General features: G+C 52.2%; 1 protein-coding gene across 1 annotated transcript; it reads left to right on the top strand.

Annotated features, from left to right (window-relative positions):
• Positions 1-4137: 4137 nt before the first annotated feature.
• On the top strand, positions 4138-8892 carry PPP1CC (protein phosphatase 1, catalytic subunit, gamma isozyme; the record flags this gene model as incomplete). Its single annotated transcript, XM_009079077.1, has 6 exons — positions 4138-4276; positions 5282-5512; positions 6528-6632; positions 7498-7721; positions 8141-8275; positions 8633-8892. Coding segments are annotated over 6 exons (924 nt in total), but the record flags the coding sequence as incomplete, so codon positions are not given.
• Between the last annotated feature and the right edge of the window lie 1225 nt (positions 8893-10117).

The raw sequence follows: 10117 nt of genomic DNA, 5'->3' as shown, positions 1-10117 counted from the left end.
GAGAGCTGCGTCCGGGCAGTGCCCTGAGCCGGCAGCGCTCCCAGCCCGGGGCACTGTCCCGGGGCGCTGCCGTGTGTCCCGGGGCACTGTCCCTGGGCGCTGCCGTGTGTCCCGGGGCACTGTCCCGGGATGCTGCCGTGTGTCCCGGGGCCGGCAGCACTCCCAGCCCGGGGCACTGCCGTGTGTACTCCCACGGGTTGCTATTCCCAGTAGCGCCTGTTGTGGAGCTGTCAAGGAGGTACTCTCTAATTTGCTTTAAACGGAGAGATTATCATTATCATCCAGCTATCAAAAATAGGCGAGCTAAATAGCATGGATAAAGTTCGGCTGACAATAGAGGATGATTTCTCTCTGCGTTTCCCACCGTTCTGCTCGGGGCAGCATTAGCTGGGGCTGAGGTGGTTTGGTTGTTTCACAGCCTGTGCAGAGTCTGGCTCTCAGAGATGGTGGTCTGAGATGGGGATGAGTTGGGGTGAAGTTTCTCATAGTCGAGCAGCACTTTTTGGCCTCAAACCGTAGCATTTTCCATAGGCTGTGTAGCTTGGTGTCAGTTGTTTCCTGCTGTGGCACAGCAGTTTCTAACAGTGGGAAACAGAAGCTCTTCATTCCGAAGATGAGGATTCAGTTGGGTCCGTTAGTTTCTGTGCCTGTGGCCCAGGCAGTGCAGTGGAGGAGTTTCCCCTGAGTGTGTGCTCGGTGTGAGTACCTGTGGCTGCAGTGTGAGCTGTGAGATGAAGATGTTGTGCTCAGTCCTCCCTCTGATGATGCTGCCGTGAACTTGGGCATAGGACAAAGCAGAGTAAAGCTTTTCTTCTCGGAGGTTTGGGCACTGAGGAGCTGCTTCTCCGACTCAGTTTGGAATGTGAAGTGATCTGATCAAAGCTGGTGGTGCCTACAGTAAAGTACAACCTCTTTTACATCAGCCACTTTCAAGTTATTTATTCCCTTTGTGCCTGTGGTGCAAAACTGACTGTGAAACTGTCATCAGGAGCTGCTAAAATCTAGACTAAACCCAACCCGCAGTATTTTTGGAAATGTCTCCAGGATTGCAGACATCTTAATGTAAAATGTGGCGAAACTGAGAGACTTGTTTAATAAGCCAAAACCCCAAACTGACCTGCAGAGAGACTCCCTTTCCTTAAAACGTTTTCTGTGGGAGAACTCCATTCTCACACTTCAGCTGACAGAATTTCAGCTGCTTTTACACAGCTCTGAGGGGAAACGAGATGCTTGGATCACTGACATTTCTCGCCCTCCTGAACTCTGCTATTTTGGGATGCTTTCTTCAATATCCATCCGTTTCCTCTTAACCTCGAGTGACGTAAGGGACTGTCAGCGGCGCAGAGCGTTGGGTGGTGCTGTAGGAGTGTGTGATCCCTAGGCTTGCGGCCTTGTGTGGGATCTGGAGCGCACAGCGCTCAGCTCCTCAGCCGTTTGTCCCTCTAGGTGGCAGGGGTGCTGGAACTCTGGCAGCTGCAGCGACACTGTGCTCGCTGTTTGCTCACCCCAGAGTGAGTGCCTCCAGTGCTCCCTCTCCCTTCCTCCCCCTCTGCTGGGCAGCTGGCGCGCTGCGCTGCTTGGAGTGCGCTAATCTGAGCCGTGGTACCTCTTGTTTGCCAGCAGCTTTTCTCCCTGTCTCAGAAATCAGCGTTAATTTTAACAGCTGAACCTGTGTCCGGGGCAGTATCTCTGCAGGGATTCTCCAGGCTCCAGAGAGGGATCTTTACTCTTTTCTGTCTGGTGAGAGCTTATTTTTCCAAAACTCCTCATGTTTCTTTGGTGGTGCAGATTTCAGCTGTGAGAGCACACCAGACTGGGCACTGAAATTCGGGCTCTCCAGAAATGATGTTCAGTGACAGGAGTGTCTCTGGCCACCAGTGCAGCAGCATGTTCAGTCAAAGGAAGCACCACTTGAAATGGGCTGACTTCTTCCCCAGCTGATCAATCTTTTAGCTTGTTCTGCTCTCATTCCCAGACTGTCATTTCTGAGGGGGTTTTGGTGCATGTGCAGCACTGGTGAGCTGCTCTCTGATCCTGACTGCCCTGTCTGAGCTCTGCAACCTCTGGGGCCAAAGCAGAGACACAAAACTGTAAGCACAACACGTTTTTCATATTCTATTATTTTTGCCTTTCTTAAAGGGACTAAGTCACTTGAAGTCTCAGAGAAACCTTTTAAGAAGTCATTAAGGCTGAACATCCTGCATTTCCGTGCCAGCTCTTTCATTGTGGAAGAGAAAATCCTTGCACTAAAAATACAGATTCCTCGAACCAACGTGCACTGCTGCGTATTTGATTCCTCTGAAGCCACACCCACTTTCCCCTCAGCTTTTTAGGTCCATGTTAGAAGAAACAGAGCACATTTGTTTCTCCTGTGCTGGTTGTGTGTGGGACAGGATGGTGGGAGTGCCAGTGGCAGGCAGAGTCCTGCAGGGCTGCACCTCTCTCTGCTGCCTGCACCAGTGAGTCTGGGAACTGCTGCAAAGCATCACTTCATCCTGCCCAGCAGTTCTGCAGGCAGGTGACTCAAACTGCATGGAGCTTATACCACTGCCATGGAAATGTGTCGGAGCAGCCTGGAAAACCTGTCTCTGAAACACTCACTCTTGAGATCCTCGTTTAATCTGCAGCAAAACGAACGCAGATGTTTTATTCATGAGCTTCAGTGACTCAGTGCATTACATAGTCTGTATAATATTTTGTACTTTTTAATTTATGGATGTGAAGTACAGGGTTTGGTTTCAGCAATTTCTAACATGACCAAAATCGGGGAAAGTTGGATTTTTGGCTTCTCAGAAAGCGAATGTTGTATGATCTCAGAGCCCAAGGTGAATTGTAAAACGTAAGATTACGTCAATGTTACGTTTATAATTCAGCCAGCTGATCACTTCATTCAAAGCATTTCTGTTCAGTGCTGCTGGATATTTGGCATTTGGAGTAACTTGCTGTGGCTCAGGACTCCTTGGAAAATTCCTGTGTGGCTGCGAGTCGAGGAGGGTAATGTTGCACAGGTGTTTGGGAGGGTTTGGGCCTGTGGTGTTTCTCAGCAGTTAAAGACCAAACCTTTAGGATAAGGACACGGATTGTTCCGTCTCAGTGTGGGAGTCGCTGGCAGCACTCACCTCACTAGGCAGCCTTGCCAGTTAGTGATCCTGTTTGTGGAGGTGTTGTCAGGCTCAGGTTCTCAGGTCACCCAGCTGTGCTGCAGCTGCACCAATGGGCCCTGGTGAAGATCTCTGCTTCTCTTGGCCTGTTGCTTTCCTTGGGCCTTATCAGTGCTCCATGTTGGCACTGGTTTTGACACTAAATACTAATTTAAGCTTCACCAGTAAAGGCATACTCAGAAATGTTTTTACCTAGTCTTATCCTAGCCCTGATAAATGCTGTTGTGTGCGATTTGGGCACGGCTGCTGGAGAAATGTCCCTTGTGTTTCTGGGCAGCACAGGTGGGAGTGAAGCTTGTTCAGGCCAGGCTGGTGTCCTTGGAGCAGGAAGGAGAAGCAGTGGCTGTTAACAGAGCCAGCTCTCGGGAATTGTGGCAGTGGGGGAGGTAGGGGCAGTCAGTGAAGGGTGAGGGTTGGGAGGGCAAAGTGTTCTGGGAGGTAGATCTGCTGCTTGCTGGTCCTTGCCATGCTCAGTGCTGTGACAAGGAGAGCTGGTTTGGCCTCGGGATCCAAAGTGCTCCCTTACCGCTCATCCTGACCTTCCAGTCCTGTGCCTGTTTGGCTGTGCTAGCTGCAGTGCAGAGTGAGGCAGCCCAGGGTTTATTGTTGGTGTCCCTGCTCTTGGGCCTGGCTTGGGGCACACAGCTCACACAGCTCTGCAGAGCACAGTGTGGAGCTGCTTCCTCAGGAAGGGTATATATAGGCACATTGTCCAAGATGGTTTTGGAACTAAAGGGAACTAAAGTGATGCTATTTCAGATTGACATTTAACAGGGGAAGTGTTGAGCCATGGGCTGTGTTAGATGAAAGGAACATACGACTGGAACAGAACACACTGCCCTTTCCCTGGTGCCGTGTCACCTCAGCAGACTGATTGTCCCTGGTACCTGCTCATGCACTGCTACACTGGCACTTACTCAGGCTCTGAAATAACACCAGGGATGTCCTTGGGTTTGATAACTGACTCTGACTCCTCCCGACAGTGCGGGGATCGAAACCAGGCAAGAACGTCCAACTGCAAGAGAATGAAATCAGAGGATTGTGCTTGAAATCCAGAGAAATCTTTCTGAGTCAGCCTATTCTGCTGGAACTTGAAGCTCCACTGAAAATCTGCGGTGAGTACTGTCAGTTTTGGTTTGATCCTTGGGGTGTGTCAGGTAAATGCAGAACTCAGGCAGAGAACAGGTACCAGATGCTACTTTCACTTATTTACAGTGTAACCAATAGTGATGGTAGCAAGAGGTGGAATCAAACCCTGCCTAGGGCAGTGAGCAGGAGGAGGTAACATGTGGGAATTGGGGCGGGGACCAAAGTATCCCAAACCCAAAAAGTAACTGGTCCAGTTTCACCAGGTGCTGGGAAAGGGATTGACGTGGAGCTGCGGACAGGAGTTGTGTATCAGTTGGCCAGTGGCCCAGTCGTGACTGGACGAGGGGAAGCAGTGAGGAGCTGCAGTGGGTTGTTGTCTGCTGTGCAGAGTTGCACAGTGGTCTGACAGCACTAAAATCCTGCTGGAAACTCACCTTTCTGTGCTGTCTCCTGGAGTGACTCCAGTTTGGTGGCGCCACCCTGGCACACGGCAGTGCTCGGTGTGTGCACAGCTGCTTCTCCAGGACAGTGAAGGGTGTCAACGTGAGCAGTGAGCAGTGAGCAGTGCTGAGAGCTTCCAGCAGTGTTGTGTCCTGCCCTGACACTCAGGACTTGCTTCAGACTGGAGGAGCTTGTTCAACATTTCTAACACTGGCAGGTCATGGTTCAGTGTTCTGATGTCAGAAACAAACTCACGATTTAAACCAGAGGCAGAAATACTGATGCCACTTTCAATGCAGCGTCTCTGCTGGCGTTTGCACTACTGAGTGTGTCCAGAAACCATGGTGGGTTTCTTGGTGTCTGGAGTGTTTCCAGGGAGCCACACACTGCTGCTGGGGGTGGGTAACCCTTGCACTGCAGGGGTGTCAGGGTGGGACCGTTCGGTGCGCGGTGACTGTCACCTGACGTCAGCTGCGGTCACTGTCTCGCTGCTCACCCTTCTCTCCCTTGCATCGTTGAGCTGCTCTCTCCAGAGCCAGTCAGGGTGTGCACTGAGGGGTCACTCGGGTGTCGTGTCTCGCTCGTTGCAGGTGACATCCACGGACAGTACTATGACCTGCTCCGGCTCTTCGAGTACGGAGGTTTTCCACCGGAGAGCAATTACCTGTTCCTCGGTGATTACGTCGACAGAGGAAAGCAGTCCCTAGAAACCATTTGTCTTCTACTGGCCTACAAAATTAAATACCCAGAGAATTTTTTCCTCCTGAGAGGGAACCACGAGTGTGCCAGCATCAACAGAATTTATGGGTTTTACGATGAATGTAAGTGAATGTAAGCACAGCGGGGCGGCCGTGCTGGGTGCTCCTTTCCCCAGTGCCCTCTGTGCACTCAGGGGCCCTTGGCCTGTCCCTGGTCCTCATGGTACAGCACAGCGTGCGAGGGGGGGATTTTATTTACTGCCTGCTGTGTTAACTGACAGTTCTCCTCTCATGAGAAGTGAGAAAATTGAACCTGAGGTGCTCACGGAAGTTCACCTCTTCCATCTGAGGGGTGATGGGGATGTATTCGTGTGGCAAACCAGCTCTGAGAATGGGCTGATGTTTGCTGTGGCTGTGTTGCAGTGCCTGCAGCCTGCTGTGTGCTGAGGCCTGTAACGTCACGCTGCTCACGCCCCGAGGCCGGAGCAGAGACCTGTGTCCTGTTCCCAAGGATGTGATGTAATCCGCACCAGGCAGAGGAGGTGATGCTGTGCAGTTAGTTGTGCACTGGAGCACGTCACAACTTGTGTGGTGGGACACAGCTTATAAGATGTGCTCTCCATGTCCTGTTCTCCTCCAGTGAGAAACAAAGATGTGTGGTATTTCAGAGCTGTCTCTGTGGAGATTAATCACAGCTTAGTCATACAGCACAAACATGTTCAGGGTTCGTGTCTGTTGGGAGAGTCCCTTTGAAACTGGTGAAACTCGGTTTCATTTTTCAGTCTTGTCTCTACAGAGACACACCAATGTGGTAAAGCAGAATTTTAAAGAGAATCTGCTTTTCAAGAATTGCTGTGTTCCCCTGAAGGACACAGCAAAGGGTCTGAAATGGATCAGATCCCCCAAGGGGTAATTTTCCAGAGCAGATCTGGGGCTCGAGGCCCTGGGTGCCAGCAGTGGGACGCTGTTCTGTGGAACAGATTGGTACTGTCTGTCAGTGGGTCTCAGAAAAGGGATGTTGTGTATGTGCTTCAGTGCTGACTCTCTGCAGGTCTCAGTGCACTTGAGTCAGCCATGTTAGGTTGGTTGTGGTTGTGCTAGAAAAGCTTATTGACTTTTTCTCCCCAATCTCTCCTAGGTAAGAGAAGATACAACATTAAGCTGTGGAAAACCTTCACAGACTGTTTTAACTGTTTACCAATTGCAGCTATTGTGGATGAGAAGATATTCTGCTGTCATGGGGGTAAGTGATGTTTGAGCAGCTGCAGTGCTCAGTATCAGCCATGGCAAGTTTGTGTTTACGTTGCTGACTTCAAAACTTGAGGGATTTCTGCCTTGACTTGTGTGTGAGGGTTGGGCTTGCTAAGTGTCAGCTCTGAGTCATGGAGCTGGTGGTTCTGTAGCCTCAGACACCATGATCTGCATTTGCTTTCCCACCAAGAGGCCTGTTGGACAGCCTGTGCTCTGGGTAAAGAGTCCTTGCAGGGTTTCCACACCTGGCCAAACCCACCTGGAGTTTGCTGCCTGTCCTGAGAACACGTGTGTTGGCAGCACCGGCGGTTTGGGTTGGGAGGCTCCTGGGGGTGGTTTACAGGCTGCTCCAGCCCTGTCTGACCTGACTGCTTTCACTTGTGGATTGGCTTATGCCACGTGATATCTGCTCCACGCAGCTTTCTGAGGGCCTGAAGTACACAGTGCACCGTCAGTGGTTTAGCACTTGCAAGTCCTTAGAGTTGCCCAGGGACACACCTAAGTGGCAGATGGTGTGAGTGGTTTGGTGCTGTGTTTCATCTTCCTGGGCCTGGTCGTGGCAGCAAACACCTGTGAGTGTCTCTGGTGCTTAGCTGCTCTTCTCTCACTTGGAAAATATTGCAGTGAGATTGCTATAATCCTGTGAAACACGGAAGTGGCTTTGCTTATCTTGCTCCAGCAAATCTCCTAGAAATTGGCTTGTCTTCTGCCACCAAGACTTTAAAAATGCTGCATTAGGACCCTGTGAGCTGCCGTCACCGCAGGGCTGTGAGGTGCAGCAGTTCTGTGGTCCTGATGAAAGTGTGAGTCCCGTGGAGCTCAGCTGAGCTGTGGCTGTGTGTGCCTCCCCTGCACAGGTTTGTCCCCAGACCTGCAGTCCATGGAGCAGATCAGACGGATCATGCGTCCCACGGACGTTCCCGACCAGGGTCTGCTGTGCGACCTGCTGTGGTCGGACCCGGACAAGGATGTCCTGGGCTGGGGTGAGAACGACAGGGGAGTGTCCTTCACCTTCGGTGCTGAAGTGGTTGCGAAGTTTCTCCATAAACATGACTTGGATCTCATATGCAGAGCTCATCAGGTATGTCAGTTTTGAGCCGTAGAACGATCTGGGGTCACCTGGTCCAGCCCTGCACACACGTGCTCAGTGTGGAACTGCCCCGTGTCAGCCCAAGGTGCTGAGGGTCTTGTCCAGCCAACTTGTCCCTGTCTGGCAGGATCAGATCCCTGATCTCTGAACAGCCTCTCCCTCTTCAATGACCCTCGTTGTGAACGTTTTATTTTGTAATGCGTAAGAGCTGTGGCCCTGAGCAGGATCTTGGTCCTGACAGAGCCCTGGGCTTCTCATGGCTGATGGGCTCGGCTGCCGCACTGGTTCTTGGGGTGCCCCTGTTTTGGTGTAAACATTTGGACTTGTGTTCCTTAAACACAGCAGGTTTTCAGCTGCTGCCTCTGCTGAGCTTGGCACGACAGAGTCTAACGCTTCTCTTCCCTCTAAAGGTGGTTGAAGATGGATACGAGTTTTTTGCAAAGAGGCAGTTGGTAACTCTGTTTTCGGCCCCAAATTACTGTGGAGAATTCGACAACGCGGGTGCCATGATGAGTGTGGATGAAACACTAATGTGCTCTTTCCAGGTATGTTGTCTGAGGATTTCCCTCCAGCGAGTGAGGGCACAGGTTACAGCTGTGCTGCTTGGGCCAGGGATTCACTGTTACAAAGCGATGGCTCTTCACACTGTGACCTGCAGACAGGGCAGTGTTTGCACTCACATCTGCAGGAATGTGATAAGCCCTTGGTGGTGTGGGAGCTGAACTCATCCACTCCAGAATGAAGTCTCCCAGGCAGAGCTGTTGGCTCTCAGCCTGCTCCTGGCAGCATGGGCTGGGGCAGGACAGTTAGGGCAGGTCTGTAATACCTTTGGGAGTGGACTGTTGGACTGGAAGGCAGATTAAGCTTCCTCCTCAGTGACCAGTGTCCCGATGTCTTTGCAGATCTTGAAGCCTGCAGAGAAGAAGAAGCCCAATTCCAGCAGACCCGTGACACCTCCCAGGGGTATGATCACGAAACAAGCCAAGAAATAGGCACTTTGCGCTGCCTCGTTGGGACTTGTATCATAGTCTGTACCCTCCATTTTTAAACTGTCATGTGTGCTGTTCAGCTTGCTCAGAATAGGTGACGTGTTTGTGGTTTTCCTTCCATTGGATGAGAGGCGTTCGCTGGCTGCGGCGGCGATGAGACGTTGGTCGCTCCCCGCGGGGCCTGTCCCTCTCGGGGTCTCCAGGGGCACTGCGGTGCCCGAGACTCGTCCCTGTCCGCGATCGCATCCTCTGCGTACAAACCACTGTGAACTTTTTTATGTCCGAGTCGGTTTTAAAGGGATTGCTTTTTCTTTTACGTCTCGTCACGTACACGTTAGTTTCTTGCTGTGGACACTAGGAGTAACCCTGAGCCTCGCCGGCGCCACCGGTAGGATGTACATTTCCTTCAGACACAGCCCTCTCCGTACCCGCTGACGATTAAAGCCATTATGATTTTCGGTGTTTGTGTCTCTTTCCTGAAGCCAAAGTTCGCTTAGGAAGCCGTTTGTACCCTCCCCCCGTGCTGGCTGGGCCCCCCGAGCCTTCCTCCCGCAGAGGAGAGGAGGTGGTGGCAGGGCCTGGCACGGAGAGTCGGTGGCGCTCGGAGCGTGTCCCGGAGCAGAGCGGTGCTGGGGCTGCAGCCCGGGAACCCCTCGAGCTCTGCGGGGCGACCGGGAGCGCCGCCCAGAGCCGTTTATATGAATCTCACAGAATCACGTTTTTTAAAACCTCTTGATCTTTTTTGGACAGATAACTGTACAATATCATGTAGTGAAAATCACTTATTAAATGAGGAAATTGTTAAATCTTCTCCGTGTCGGTTCATCGCAGCCTATGCACCGCTGCTCCCCCAGGGCCTGGCTTGGAGAAATAAACTGTCATGGAAACCCGTGGATTCTTGGTTTGGATTTGTCTGAGCTGCCCCAGGTGTGTGTGAAATGGGAGCATTGGGCACAGCCGGGGCTGGAGCTGCTGGGGAGGGTTGGGCCAGGCCAGTTCCCCTGGGAATTAGGGAATTCGGGGTGAAACAGGGAACGAGTGTGATACCTGTGCATTTTCCTGCTCTGAACCTCTTCCCTCTGCAGCTCATCACCCAAACCACCTTGCTGAGTGCCAGGAGCTCCTTAGCTCAGGCGTCCCAGGTTACCTGTCGCCCGTTAAATCACAGCTGTGGTTTCCAGCTCCATCCCTTTCCCCTCGCACACCCCCTGCCCCTCTGTTCTGCTGCAGTGGTGGCAGCACACACAGTTCCCAGCCCAAGCTCCCTGGCCCTGCCCGTGTCACCCTGTCACACCTCTGTGACTTGTTTTCCTCTCCCAAGAGTTTCGGTGCCACACGTGTTCTGGGCTGTGTTCTCTGCCCGGCTGCATTCCTCTCTGCCCGCGGGGGGTGGGCAGG

Source organism: Acanthisitta chloris, unplaced genomic scaffold, assembly GCF_000695815.1.
Source record: "Acanthisitta chloris isolate BGI_N310 unplaced genomic scaffold, ASM69581v1 scaffold37167, whole genome shotgun sequence".
NCBI lineage: Eukaryota > Metazoa > Chordata > Aves > Passeriformes > Acanthisittidae > Acanthisitta > Acanthisitta chloris.
The sequence above is the reverse complement of the archived record's forward strand: the minus strand, read 5'-3'. Positions and strand labels throughout refer to the sequence as shown.